General features: G+C 42.8%; 6 protein-coding genes and 2 non-coding genes across 8 annotated transcripts; 5 read left to right on the top strand and 3 right to left on the bottom strand.

Annotated features, from left to right (window-relative positions):
* Nucleotides 1-156: 156 nt before the first annotated feature.
* On the top strand, nucleotides 157-1095 carry RSM24 (mitochondrial 37S ribosomal protein mS35; the record flags this gene model as incomplete). The annotated part of the gene is made up of 1 exon (XM_003682471.1): nucleotides 157-1095. One exon carries the CDS (start codon nucleotides 157-159, stop codon nucleotides 1093-1095), a length of 939 nt encoding a protein of 312 aa, XP_003682519.1.
* A 51-nt stretch (nucleotides 1096-1146) lies between these two features.
* On the bottom strand, nucleotides 1147-1902 carry HMO1 (Hmo1p; the record flags this gene model as incomplete). The annotated part of the gene is made up of 1 exon (XM_003682470.1): nucleotides 1147-1902. One exon carries the CDS (start codon nucleotides 1900-1902, stop codon nucleotides 1147-1149), a length of 756 nt encoding a protein of 251 aa, XP_003682518.1.
* A 170-nt stretch (nucleotides 1903-2072) lies between these two features.
* Nucleotides 2073-3017, top strand: ARG82 (inositol polyphosphate multikinase; the record flags this gene model as incomplete). Its single annotated transcript, XM_003682469.1, has 1 exon — nucleotides 2073-3017. One exon carries the CDS (start codon nucleotides 2073-2075, stop codon nucleotides 3015-3017), a length of 945 nt encoding a protein of 314 aa, XP_003682517.1.
* Nucleotide 3018: 1 nt separating this feature from the next.
* Nucleotides 3019-5046, bottom strand: SUP35 (translation termination factor GTPase eRF3; the record flags this gene model as incomplete). Its single annotated transcript, XM_003682468.1, has 1 exon — nucleotides 3019-5046. One exon carries the CDS (start codon nucleotides 5044-5046, stop codon nucleotides 3019-3021), a length of 2028 nt encoding a protein of 675 aa, XP_003682516.1.
* Nucleotides 5047-6044: 998 nt separating this feature from the next.
* Nucleotides 6045-7124, bottom strand: HSP42 (heat shock protein HSP42; the record flags this gene model as incomplete). Its single annotated transcript, XM_003682467.1, has 1 exon — nucleotides 6045-7124. The coding sequence occupies one exon, from the start codon at nucleotides 7122-7124 to the stop codon at nucleotides 6045-6047; it is 1080 nt and encodes a 359-aa protein (XP_003682515.1).
* A 317-nt stretch (nucleotides 7125-7441) lies between these two features.
* TDEL0Ftrna5Q lies at nucleotides 7442-7513 on the top strand. Its single transcript has one exon. It is a non-coding gene; the product is annotated as a tRNA-Gln (tRNA).
* Nucleotides 7514-7550: 37 nt separating this feature from the next.
* On the top strand, nucleotides 7551-7622 carry TDEL0Ftrna4Q. Its single transcript has one exon. It is a non-coding gene; the product is annotated as a tRNA-Gln (tRNA).
* Nucleotides 7623-8590: 968 nt separating this feature from the next.
* SEC7 (Arf family guanine nucleotide exchange factor SEC7) lies at nucleotides 8591-14230 on the top strand (the record flags this gene model as incomplete). The annotated part of the gene is made up of 1 exon (XM_003682466.1): nucleotides 8591-14230. The coding sequence occupies one exon, from the start codon at nucleotides 8591-8593 to the stop codon at nucleotides 14228-14230; it is 5640 nt and encodes a 1879-aa protein (XP_003682514.1).
* Between the last annotated feature and the right edge of the window lies 1 nt (nucleotide 14231).

Genomic DNA, 14231 nt, shown 5'->3' with positions numbered 1-14231 from the left:
TTGACACTTAGCTAGTATCCAGGCTTGTCTTTAAGTGCGTGAAGCCCTTGTAACTACAGTCATAAAATACGTTTGAAATTTTTCAACCATAGGCTCTCTAGAAAGAAGCTTCAATAGCTCAGCTAGGCGATTGAGGCGGCTTGTAGTAGGTTTGAGATGAATTGGAAGGTCGTTACACGGTTTTTAAGCTCTTCAACGAGGGTATTGGCCGATGAAAGCGTTACTGTTGGTGCAAAGAGCGCAGCAAGTCCCAAGACCGCTAGAGCTCTGTCAATCTCGCCCAATTTGTATCTGGAGCCATCTAAATGGAAAGGTTTGCCGTCTGAGTCTATTTTTCAATTGTATCGTGAGCGAATTGTCAAATTGGGTTCCAATTACAAGCAGTGCGATGCGGAATTGGAAGCTTTGTTGAGTACTGCTGAAGAGACTGGCGTCCTACAGCGTGATATCCGTAAGATCTACCATAATGGTGAAAAGGGTGCAGCAGATATTATTGGAGGTAGTTTGCAGGATAGTTATAGTCCTCGCCCATTCTTGTTCGATGAATTACCTTCTCAGGCGCAAGATCTTGTTGCCCAACATCGTGAACAGAGGTTTTACAATCGACTAGCAGCATACGAATTGCCCTTGTTGGCACAATACCGTCAACCATACAGAAAACAAGCTACCAAAACTCATCCAATTCAGTACAGGTTCACCACTTATCTGGGCGAAGACCATCCCAATGCAAGCAAAGTGGTTTTGCAGGTGAAAACACAAGACCTGGGATTGAGCGCCAAGGAAGTGCACAAATTCCGTCTGCTGGCCAGGACACGTTATGACCATTTAACAGACGTTTTTAAGATGTCTACCAGTAAGTTTCCAGAGGCTGCTCAGAACGCTCGTTACTTGAACGATGTATTCCAGAGACTCCTTAAGGAGAGCAAAGACCTCACAGATGACTTTAGTGATGTGCCACTAGACACTAGACATACCGTGGCCAAGAACCTGCGCAAGAAGAGACACGATCATGTATTCCCAGAAGAATGGAAACGTCCCGAAGATGCTCCAAAGCCCAAGCTTGATATTGTTTCTCAAATAGAGAAGAACTTGTGAAACACTTACACGACTTGTACATAATAATTATAAAAACAACACCTTCCTCCCTCAGTTACGACTTGATTCTTTATCCTTCTTACGGTCCTTCTTCTTCTTCTTCTTCTTCTTTTCAGAAGAACCAGAGCTAGACTCATCACGAGAACGTTTCTCCCTCGAAGCAGCTTCAAATGGTTCTTCCTGTTGAATATCAAAAGGAATTGGAATAGCCGCAGTTATTGGACCTTCTGAAACAGTTAAAGTTCCATTTTTCTTTGCTTCCAAATATTTTTGCTTCTCAGACTGGTAATGAACGAGCTCTACATTATAGGCCTGTTTCCACTTCTCCTTCTCATCGTCGCTGAGCTCTTTCCATTTCTTGGAAATTTCCTGGGTGATTTCTGTCGAAGACAAAGGTGGTAATCCAGCTCTCTGGCGTGCATCCCGTAATTCCTGACGCACAAATGCAGAGTAGGCAAAGAACACAGTCAAGGGCTTCTTGGGTGCGTATGGATCACGTTCGGCTCTCTTTCTTGGAGCGGGCTTGGCTGCAACGGGTGCCGGCAGAACCACTTCCTTATCGTCCTCAGCGGGGTTCACCAACTCCGAGCTGATCCCATGTAAAGAATTCGTTGAAGACGTTAAACGTTGTAAAGCCTCTGTCAGAGTCGTGAAAGCTTCGATCTTCTCTTCCTCATCGCTACCAGTGGCATTATAAAAGTCGACAATCGAAGACGCCGTTTGGTTCGCAGCACGCGACAGCTCAAACAAAGAAGCCACCAACGAGTCCTTGGCAAATCTTAATTTCACCGTTGGGTCTGTTGTCATCTTAACAGTCTCCTTATATGCTTGGTTTTACCTAGTTTGTGGTCTCCTTTCAAGAGCTAAACAGAGATTTTTCACCAGTCTAGGCGGGGCGTCAGTAAATCGCCAGCCTAGGTGGAAAATCACCAGCTCATCGGGCTGCACTGGAAGTTCAATCGACAGTTTAAGAGCCTATGAATCATCCCAGAGAGCTGAGGCACCAGGCTGCTGGTCATACTGGGACACTAACGGATCGAGATGGGCTGCTTGTGTTTAAACCTGCGTTGGATCGGGAGCTAGCGTTTTATCAAGCGGTGCAGAAGAGGATGTATAGTGAGGGAAATGATGACGGTAATAGAGAGGGAGACGTGCCGTTGTACTCCTGGATGCCAACTTTCCTTGGAACTTTGAATGAGGGAGAGCAAGGAACAGAAGGTGGGAAATATATAGTACTGGAGAATCTGTTGCACGGGTTCTCTGAGCCCAATGTGATGGATGTGAAGCTTGGGAAAGTGTTGTATGACAACGAGGCGAGTGTGGAGAAACGGGAAAGGTTGGCGCAGGTTAGTAAGACAACGACGAGTGGATCTCTAGGATTTAGAATTTGTGGGATGAAATTGAAACGGAATAAAATGGTTGAGCAGGTCGATCCAGCACATGTAGAACCGGATGAGGACGACTATGTGTTCTTAAATAAGCATTTTGGCCGCAGCCGTACTGAGGACAATATTGAGGATTCGTTTAGGCTGTTCTTTGCCAACAGTAAACTCTCACCAGAAAGAGTCAAGACATTGAAAAGGACTTTTCTTCATCGATTGCAATTACTGTACAACACTTTACTTGAAGAAGAAGTGCGCATGGTTTCATGTTCGCTGTTGTTTATCTATGAGGGCGAACCGAAGCGTTGGGATGCACTGAACGATCGAGATTCTCTGCTACGTGACGAGTTTATTGATTCTGGTGATGAGGACAGTGACAGTGAAAACGAATCTACTGGTGGGAAGACAGGATTGAGCTCGCTATCGTTGATCGATTTTGCGCATTCGAAGCTCGTTCCCGGTGAAGGCTACGACGAGGGTCTCGTGGATGCAATAGAAAATCTAATGACTTTATTTCACAATATTTGTATACGCATTTAATCTACTCCAAGATCTTGACAATCTTACCGATGGCAATAGTGGTACCTTGGTCTCTCAAGGTGAATCTTCCCAATTGTGGGTAGTCCTGGTAAGTCTCCACACACACAGGTTCTTCAGTCTCAACGACGGCGATGATCTTCATACCCTTCTTGGCGAACGCAGGTGGTTTCTTAGACTTACGGTTAGTACCCTTCTCTAGCTTATGCAGTAATCTGGTAATAGTAACTTCTTCGATAGCAGTGTGGACGTGCATGACACAAGAGAAACCGGCAGACATGATAGATTTGAGTTCCACAATGGCAATTTGTGCTACGAATCTAGTGACATTCTTAATAGGGTTCTTTGGAGAGGTCAACACAAAACCGGCAGATATTTCTTCTTCTTCAATACCTTTTATTCTCAATTTAACTTGTTCACCACAAATAGCCATGTCAACTTCACTTTCTGTTTCATTGTAAATATTTTGAATTTCGACATTGATCTTGTTTGGCATCAGGAGAGTCGAGTGGCCCTTTCTAATGTGACCAGATTCAATCTTACCTTCAACGATGGTACCCATGTCTCTCATTTTTGCTGCAATAGGCAACATGAAAGGTGCGTTGATGCGACGATCCATGTGGCTCATAGTATCCAGGTATTCGAGAAGCGATGGACCGCTGTACCATGGACAATCCTTTGGATTGACACGCTCTTTCAAACCTGCACCACTGTAACCGGAAACGGGCATGAAGATGACGTCCTCTTTAACGTTGTAACCGATGGCTTTTAAGAAATTGCTTAGGTTCTTCACACATTGATCGTAACGCTCCTGTGACCAGTTCACTGTAGGGTCGTCCATCTTGTTGATAGTAACGATCATCTTGTTCACACCTTGAGTCTTGGCCAATAGAGCATGCTCACGGGTTTGACCACCCTTCTCGAAACCGGTTTCGTACTCACCCTTTCTGGCAGAGATGACCAGGATACCCACATCAGCTTGAGATGCACCGCCAATCATTTCTGAAACATACATCTTGTGCCCTGGAGCATCTAGAATGGTATAACGTCTCTTTTCGGTCTCAAAATAAGCTCTACCGACTTCAATAGTCTTACCGTCACTTCTCTCTTCTTTGTTGGTATCCATAACCCATGATAAATACCATCCTTGTCTACCTGCATCCTTCGCCTCTCTTTCGTACTTCTCAACGGTTCTCTTGTCAACAGAACCAGTTAAATATAAGATGTTACCACCCATGGTTGATTTACCAGCATCGACGTGACCCATAAAAATGATGGAGACATGGTCCTTACCACCAAACATATCCTTCACGACTTCCTCATCGACTTCATCTTCTTGCTCTTTGATTAGAGCCTCGGCACTATTCGTAGTGTTAGTGTTTGCGTCTTCCTCGATCTTTAATTTTTCGACCTTAGGTAGAGCCTCCTCAGTCTTTGGTGCTTCCTCCTTGACCTCAGTCTCAGTCTTGGTCTCCGCCTTGGTCTCAGTGGCTTTCTTTGCTGGAGCTGGCTTTTCCTCCTTTTTATCTACTTCTTTCCCCTGAGAACCGGCTTCAGGCTTAGCATCAACCTTCTTAGTGGCATTTGCGAGTTTGATACCGGAACTGGAAACTAACTTTAATGACTTTTTTGGCTTGGCAGTAGTAGTGCTTTGTTGCTTCTGCTTCTGGAAATCTTCTAAACTCATTCCCTGTTGTTGTGGCTGAGCATTGTGCCCTCCCTGGTTGTAACTGTTGTAGCCTTGGTTGTAACTGTTGTAACCACGGCCTTGTTGTGGTTGATAACCCTGCTGATAACCTTGCTGGAAACCACCATAATTTTGGCCATCGTTTCCCTGATATGGTTGGTATTGTTGATATTGCTGGTATGGCTGGCTTTGCTGGCCTTGCTGGTTTTGTTGGTATTGTGCGTATTGTCCGTACTGTTGTTGAGGATTGAAGCCCTGGGAGCCCTGTTGTGCGTTGTAGTTTTGGTAATACTGCTGGTAGTAGTTATTACCACCCTGCTGTTGTTGCTGATTTTGTTCAGACATGATCAAAGGTATCTTATGAGATATGATTTGAACAGAGTAGGCGTTAGGACTGTTGGTGAAAGTCTAATAAATGCACTTCAAGACCTTAGTTAAACATCTAATTGAACTTCTAGTGAAATTTGGCTGAAAATTTTTCAATGCGTCGCTCACGACGAGCTCATCGAAAGATTAAAAGTGATAGTAACCAGCGAATCAATCGTGATTGAGACCTCGAGAGCCTGTATCAGAGTTGGATTGGCTTTGGATAACATCAATAAGGATTCTTTCATGAAGAATGGGCATAACTCGCTTAGTTTTGTGGCTTCTGATGCCCAAACTAGCCATCTATTCGTGTCTGAGATGTAACTAAGATTATCTGTCATATAGCCATACAGGTAACACAGCCTATGCTCATTTGGTTTCTAAGTCGATATTGTGTTTGCAATGTGTCCAATTACTAATATAACAAGCCAGAAGTCGGCGCCTACAAATTGACCTGTCGAACAATCGCCCTTCTCAATTGACAAATTATTGCCTTCTTGACTAATGAGCTATCAGTACCATTTCTAGATCACACATTTCGCTCCTCTGTCTACTTCCGAAGTTTGTTTAAACTTTACTTTGATTTAGCCGCCGAGCTTGCTAATTCACAAAATATTGTCGAGCACGCTTTGTAAGACTCATAATATCCATATCGGTTCTGGCATTCGTTTTCACTATTCAGGTCCATCTTGTTTCTGCTAAAAGACACAACGTCCAATGACCGACGCCATTTCCTTGATACTTGATATAATATTGAATATCCTTCAAAGACAGCGAAATGGATTAGCAAGTACTCCTCCGTGGGTCAATTAAGACCTTGGCATATCGTACAACCCCTAACCTGCGGTCCTGTCATAGCAAGCGCGCACGTACAATACTGAAATGTTCTTCATCTGCTAACATTCTCTTTTTTTTCTTCAAAGTATACAAAAGTGATAAACTTCGTTAAAGCCTAGTTCTCAATATACAGACTAATATTATTCTTCAACTGGATTAGGATTTTCTTCAAATCTAAGTTCTTCATCAGGAATATCTTCTATGACTATTCTCTTCTTTGGAGCGGGCTTGTCGTTCCCGTCATTCAGTTTTGGAACTTTCACTTGTAAAAGACCGTTACTATATGTCGCTTTGATCTCTTCGTCTTGAATACGAGGCAGAACAGGGAACTTGACGGTCCTCTGGAAAGCTCCGTATTTCAGTTCTGTGATCTTGAGATACTTTTCGCCAATGTTTAATTTATCTTCAATGTTACCCTTGATGATCAGCTCATGAGATGATGGGTGGTAGTCAACTTTAAAAGCCTTTGAGGTGGCACCAGGTAATGCCACGACAGCAATGTAAGCCGTTGGGGTATCGTAAACATTAACCTCTGGGGAGAATGGTACATCCAAACGACTTTCAGGTTTGGACACCTTGAGTGGATTTGGAGCAGATGGTCTTGAATGTAATGTTGGCTTCTTCTTGCTTGCTGGCTGTGCCTCTGGCTCAGGTTTAGTGCCTTCAGTAGCTGTACTGCTTTTCTCAGTTTCTGGCAATTCTTGTGGTTCCTTCTCTTCTCCAGATGCTGCACCAATCACAGTCTTCTCATCAGGCTGTTCTGGACCCACTTCTGTTTGTGGAGCCCCCAAAAGAGCGCCTAGTAGTTCCTGTAGGGGGTCTGATTCCTCATTGACTCTTGTACCCTCATAATCTCTTGATGGCCTACTATGGTAGTAAGAAGGGATACTCAGGTATGGAGGTTGTGCCCCGGCATTCTGTTCTCTACCTTCATCATCTCCAGCATCATATTCTTGCTCGTCGTCGCTGTAGTCATAATAATCTGGCCTATAATAGTAATGTTCACTAGGGATACCATAGTAAGCCGCTGGTGAACCTTCAAATCTTCCAAAAAGTGGGGAACGTCTGGCAGCAGTTCTTTCAGCCCTTCTTTGAGCTTCTGCTTCAGCATGGCGCCTTTGCAAGCTGTCCAGTTGATATGTAGGATTTCTAGCCTGCCCTTGACTTGACAAGGCATTCAGAACATCATACAATGATAAAGATGGCTGGTAAAAACTCATTATGGATTAAATAAATTGGAATGGTTTTTTCTGCTTTCTCTGAGAATCTTGAAAGCCAATTGACCTAACACCCCCTTTATATACGTTGCGTTAATAATTTGGGGATCGGAATATAGAGTGAGTTTTGCTCCTATTTAAAGAAAACAAAATGAAGTTTGAACTTCCTGTGCAAAGGATCATAATACAGCTAAGTAGAGTTTATCAATGGCTTAAATACTCAAGGTGATCAATCAATACAATAGTAATACACACTCATATACCTGGGAAAACAGTAATCGTATATGGAATCCGTTTTTTCACAAAATCGTGAATTAATTGGTTCTATAGTGTAGTGGTTATCACTTTCGGTTTTGATCCGAACAACCCCGGTTCGAATCCGGGTAGGACCTGATTTTCTCAAGAAGTAGAGATTGGTCACAATTCACTGGTCCTATAGTGTAGTGGTTATCACTTTCGGTTCTGATCCGAACAACCCCGGTTCGAATCCGGGTAGGACCTTTTTTTCAATTAACATACAGTTCCTTATTGATATTCAGTATTAAAGCCTATATTTCCCAGTCACTTATCTCAAGCTTATTTTATTATTGATACCGGATTTTACGCCTTCATTATTGTTTTTGACCCATTATCAAATGATAAAGATTACATTAAATCCAGTATGCTCTCTTGACTCGAACAACGGATTTGTGCATCGTTTTTAAGTATTATTTTGTTATCTTTCTTGGTTGAATAGACTTTTAATATGGAGAATGTTTTTTTTTCTAACAAGACATTAAATATTAAATTCCGACCCCATAACATGAAAAGAAGGTAAATGAATCATAGCTCTCTATCTGATTGTATCGTGTCTATTATTTTGTAGCACACAAATTCAGTCATCATTACTGCAACGTCTCTTCACTGCGTGCAATTTTTAGTTACTCTCAATCTATAACAATATACATAATGGGTAGGCAATGCCTCTTTTAAGGGAGCATATTAAAATAATCTTCAGCTTTCTAGTCGTTAAAGAGGTCACTTAGCATACAATTGAAGGTTGGAAGAGTTTTGAAATCAATATATTCAATATTGAAGCTCAGGAATCTAAAAATGGGAATTATTCAATGTACCCAAACGATTTTTACATGAGGCTGTGGGAGTCGGCATCTATGAGACCTGAGACAAGTGCAGAGACCTGATAAAACCTGCCAGTTGATGCTTAAACTCTGCTAGTATATATCATCTAACCCGGCTTTGAAAAATCGTACTCAACTACCCCTAACTTCGCCTAATTGCCAAGAGCATATGGATCGAATACAGGCTCAAGGTGAATTCACAGGGTATATACAGGGGAAATTGTAGCCCAGGAGCACTTTGAAGAGTTTGTGCATTTTCGCTAGACAAGGCCTTTTTTTTTTTGTTGACTTCTACGCCTTTTCCTCTGGCTAGGAATCGTGTTTCTGTTGATCTGCGATAACAAAGTTTGAATGTCGAACGAAGAGACCCCACAGGACTCCGTGGCCTCAATTGCACCAGATTCTACTGTATCACTTTCTTCGAGTGTCGAGGCTGTAGTACCGGAACCACAACAACCTGAAGAGGTCCCGGAAAGGTCGCAAGAGGAAGAACATGAAAATGAAAATCAAGATGAGCAGACGAATCTGAATGTGGTTGTTGATTCTCCTCCAAAACAGGAACCTGTTTCAAAAACCTCCAAGCACACGAGAAATATTTCGACAGTCTCTTCAGTCGCTGGTCACTCCAATATCAAATCAACAATTTCACTTGTGAAGGGAACTTTACAAGCTATACAAGAGGAAAGAGATCTTAAAAAGCACCCAAATGCGCAGAAAATGGTGGAAAGGACTTTGAGTAGGCTCTCAGAGACAATGACTCAATCAAATAACGACCCACACTATCTGGATTCCTTATTAGTTTTCGAAGTATTAAGATCTACTTGCAGAACTAAGTCCACCAGGATACAGTTAAAGGCGTTGGATTGTTTCTCTAAATTATTCTCCTTCAGGGCCCTAGATGAATCGCTTTTGGTCAATCCTCCAGACTCTTCAGCTTCCAATGATCAAAGTCAGGAGACTTCAACCACTGGAATTACACCACCACCAAAGCAGAAGTTAATCGATGCAGCAATTGACACTATTGCAGAGTGTTTCCAAGGTGAAGGCACCGATCATCGGATTGAGTTACAAATAGTCAGAGCGCTATCGAGCTGCATACTCGTAGAGGATGCGAGCTCTCTATGCCACGGTGCTTCTCTTTTGAAAGCTGTAAGAACAATCTACAACATATTCATCTTTTCCTTGAGTGGTTCAAACCAGGGTATTGCACAAGCTACGTTGACTCAAATCGTCTCATCCGTATTCGATAAGATAGATCTGCAAAAGCTCTCAGAAGCACCCATTGCTTCTCACAAGGAAAATTCAAATGCTTCAGTGGAGGTTGAAGCTGGCAAGGAAGAATCACCAGCTCAAACACCACTGACTCTGAGAACCATGGCGGCAATAAACGATGAAGATGATGAAAGAATCGTTGAGGCAGATCCACAGGAAAATGGCACCGGAGGAGGATCTTCAAGTACTGATGATCTTTTCATAAAGGATGCATTTTTGGTTTTTAGAGCTATGGCTAAAATTTCAGCCAAACCTTTGGAAGCTGATCTAGACATGAGATCTCACGCAGTTAGGTCCAAGTTGTTATCGCTGCATATCATACATTCGATAATCAAGGACCACGTTGACGTGTTTCTTTGCAGAACGGCGTACGTACCAGGTACTGAGAACGTTACCTTCCTAGAATCAGTTCGACAATATCTGTGCCTAGTGCTGTCCCGGAATGCAGCTTCTTCAGTTTTTCCTGTCTTTGAGATCACCTCGGAGATACTATGGCTTTTGATATCCAACCTGAGGGCAGAATTCAAAAGAGAAATACCGGTTTTTTTCACAGAAATCTATTTCCCAATATCAGAGCTAACTACTTCAACTCCACAACAAAAAAGATATTTTTTGAGCATTGTTCAGAGACTTTGTAACGACCCCAGAACGCTGATAGAGTTCTACCTAAATTATGATTGTAACCCTGGCATGCCCAACGTGATGGAGATGATGGTGGATTATTTAACGAGACTGGCTTTAACGCGGGTTGAAATCAATCAGACACAGAGGTCCTATTATGAAGAGCAACTTGGCAGACCCCTGTCAACTTTTAGCACTGGACAAGTACCGCTGTTATCTATTACAAACATGTCAGCAGCCACTGATGTGAGCCAGGCTGTTTTGCCCTTCCCTCTTGAGTTTGCACTGAAAATGACCTCTTTGAACTGTATTGTGTCCGTATTACGATCTTTGAGTTCCTGGGCACATCGCGCTCTGAATACGAACCTAAGCTTGGACAACGGAACACCTAGAAACCTGTCCCGTTCAGTTTCTTCATTCGGGCACGCAAAGAGAGCTTCATCTGTCTTTGACTCTAGTAACAGTATAAAAAGTATTGCCGCTGATGAACTTTCCACTTCTGCCCAATCTCAAGACATAGACGACCCTACTCAATTTGACAACCTAAAGCAGCAAAAGACAGAACTTTCAGCGTGTATTAAGATCTTCAACAACAAACCAAAGAAAGCTATCCCGGAATTAATCAAAAAGCACTTTTTGCAGGACGATTCTCCAAAGTCAATTGCCGAATGGCTTTTGAACACGGATGGCTTGGACTTAGCAGCGGTGGGTGACTACCTCGGCGAAGGAGATGAGACGAACATTGCAATAATGCACGCTTTTGTCGATGAGTTTGACTTTACCGGTCTGTCCATTGTTGATGCACTCAGAAATTTTCTTCAGAAATTCAGACTTCCAGGTGAAGGACAAAAGATTGATCGGTTTATGCTGAAGTTTGCAGAAAGATTTGTCGATCAAAACCCAGGCGTGTTTTCAAAGGCTGACACAGCATATGTTCTTTCTTATTCGTTGATTATGTTGAACACCGACTTACACTCCTCTCAAATTAAGAACAAAATGACCTTGCAAGAGTTTCTGGAGAATAATGAAGGTATAGACAACGGCAACGATTTGCCCAAGGATTTCATGATTGGCTTATTTAATGAGATTGCCAAAAATGAAATAAAGTTACAATCAGAACAACACCAAGCTATGCTGTCGGATGATAAGACCTTCGTACAGCAACAGCAGGCACCCTCGGCCTTCAACTTTTTCAGTAGCCGTGATATTGTCAGGGAAGCATATATGCAGGTTTCAAAGGAAATTTCTTCAAAGACCGAGCTTGTCTTCAAAAATTTGAACAAAACCAAAGAGAAGAACAATATTGGTGTCTTCCACGCGGCATCCCATGTGGAGCATGTTAAATCTATTTTCGAAACGTTATGGATGTCGTTCTTGGCTGCATTGACACCACCTTTCAAGGATTATGATGACTTAGAAACCACTAACAAATGTTTAGATGGTTTGAAGATTTCCATCAGAATTTCTGCCACTTTTGGAATCGAGTACGCAAGAAAATCATTCATTGGTGCATTGGTTCAGTTTTGTAACCTGCAGAATTTGGAAGAAATTAAGATCAAGAATGTAAATGCGGTCATTGTACTTTTAGAAGTAGCACTAGCAGAAGGCAACTTTTTCAGAGAGTCGTGGAAGGATGTTTTGCTCGTTGTCTCGCAAGTGGAACGATTGCAGCTAATTTCGAAGGGTATTGATAGAGAAAGTGTTCCAGACGTTGCCCAGGCGAAATTTGCAAGTCATAGGGTGTCATTCGAATCTACTAGATCTAATTCAACTTCGTTCTTTGAGAAATGGACTAAAAAAGCCACTCCATCTGAACTGGCTCAAGAGAAACATTACAATCAAAGCCTGTCCCCAGAGATCTCCAAATTTATCTCATCGAGTGAGCTAGTTGTATTGATGGATAACATCTTCACGCAAAGTTCCAAACTCTCAGGAAACGCCATCGTTGATTTCATCAAGGCTTTAACGGACGTTTCACTGGAAGAAGTCGAGTCATCGCAAGATGCTAGGACACCTAGAATGTTCTCATTGCAGAAGATGATTGACGTTTGTTACTATAATATGGACCGTATCAAAGTTGAATGGACACCTATTTGGGCTGTCATGGGCGCCGGTTTCAACAAAATCGCAACCAATCCAAACCTTGCGGTTGTCTTTTTCGCCATTGATTCCTTGCGTCAATTGTCTATGAGATTTTTAGACATTGAAGAGTTATCTGGTTTTGAATTCCAGAGCGATTTCCTGAAGCCCTTTGAGTACATTGTTCAAAACAGTGGAAACACTGAGGTTCAGACAATGATAATCGAGTGTTTCCGGAACTTTATACTGACGAAGTCAAGTAAGATCAAATCTGGTTGGAAACCTATACTGGAATCCCTCCAGTACACAGCCCAATCGCCAAATGAGGCAATTGTTTACAAGACCTACACTCTGGCATGTAATGATATCGTTGCTAATCATTTTGAGAGTGTTTTTGCTCAGGAATCAGCATTTGGTGAGCTAGTGGCAGTCTTTAAAGAGATAACAAAAAATCAAAAATCTCAAAAACTATCGTTGCACGCACTAGAAGCACTCAAGAAAATGACCCAAAAGATTGCCGCAATTTGTTTCGACAAGAAGGAGAGTAAGGAGGTGAGGGAATCCCATGCATTGTTATTACGTGGTAAGGATGTATTCCACGATATATGGTTTCCTATGTTGTTTTGTTTCAACGATACCATCATGACCGCAAACGATCTGGAAGTGAGATCGCGTGCATTGAACTACATGTTTGATTCCCTAGTGGCGTATGGTGGTGAATTTGACGACGAATTTTGGGGCAAGATCTGTACGAAGCTATTATTCCCTATTTTCGGAGTCCTCTCGAAGCATTGGGAAGTCAACCAATTCAACAGTCACGATGATTTGACCGTTTGGCTTTCTACGACGTTGATCCAGGCTCTGAGAAATCTGATTGCCTTATTCACCCATTATTTCGATTCCTTAAACAAGATGTTAGATGGATTCCTTGGTCTATTGATCTCATGTATTTGTCAAGAAAACGACACAATTGCAAGGATTGGTAGGTCGTGCTTGCAGCAACTGATCTTACAGAACGTTACCAAATTTGATAAATCTCACTGGAGGGACATTGGAGACGTTTTCAACAAACTGTTTGACATGACTACCGCAACCGAGCTATTCGAGTACGATCCGCTGCACCAGGGAAGACGTAAATCGTCCGTCCACCAGGTGTCAACATCAGGCAGCGAATCTACTCAAACTGAAAATGGAGCCAACGGCAACATCGAGGAGACAGTGCAAAGGGCACATCAGGAAGAAGCTAGTGAAGATGTGGGTAACGACATGCAAGCCGAACAAGAAGAAACCGCTGCAGACAACAACGCCAAAGCCGATCTCGGTAGAACAGAGTCTGCCCCAGAGGCCGACCACGTCCCACAAAACAATAACCTTCGTCCCGCACGCAGGCTGGTACAGACCAAGAGTAGCGAAGATCTGCGCCGCAGAATAACGGTTAAAAACTCGATCGTTATCAAATGTGTCTTAAACTTGCTCATGATAGAACTACTAAGTGAACTCTTCGAGAATGAAGATTTTGCCCGCTGCATACCTCATAAGGAAGCTGCCAAGATTACCAGACTGCTGGAAAAGTCCTACGAGTTTGCTCGTGATTTCAACGAGGACTACGACCTCAGAACAAGGCTGGTAGAGGCCCGCGTAGTCGACAAGATCCCAAACCTACTCAAGCAAGAAACCAGCGCCGCAGCAGTGCTCATCAACATCCTTTTCAAGCTCTATCTCAACGACGACGACAAGAAAACTGAACTAAGCGAGCGTTTGATCCACATCTGCACAAACGTGGTCCACGGCTATGTATCACTCGATGACCGCACCATGGAGCGTAGCATTAACTCCTGGCGACCAGTTATTGTCGAGATCCTACAAGGTTACTACGAATTCGACGACGATGACTTCCAGCAGTACTGCTCCGTCATGTACGACTTAGTGCTCAAGATTCTCGACAAGAGTGTTCCCACAGACCTAAGGCACGCCATTAGGATCTTCCTCGCTAGGGTTGGTGAACTTTACATTCGCTAAT

Source organism: Torulaspora delbrueckii, chromosome 6 (assembly GCF_000243375.1).
Source record: "Torulaspora delbrueckii CBS 1146 chromosome 6, complete genome".
NCBI lineage: Eukaryota > Fungi > Ascomycota > Saccharomycetes > Saccharomycetales > Saccharomycetaceae > Torulaspora > Torulaspora delbrueckii.
The sequence above is the reverse complement of the archived record's forward strand: the minus strand, read 5'-3'. Positions and strand labels throughout refer to the sequence as shown.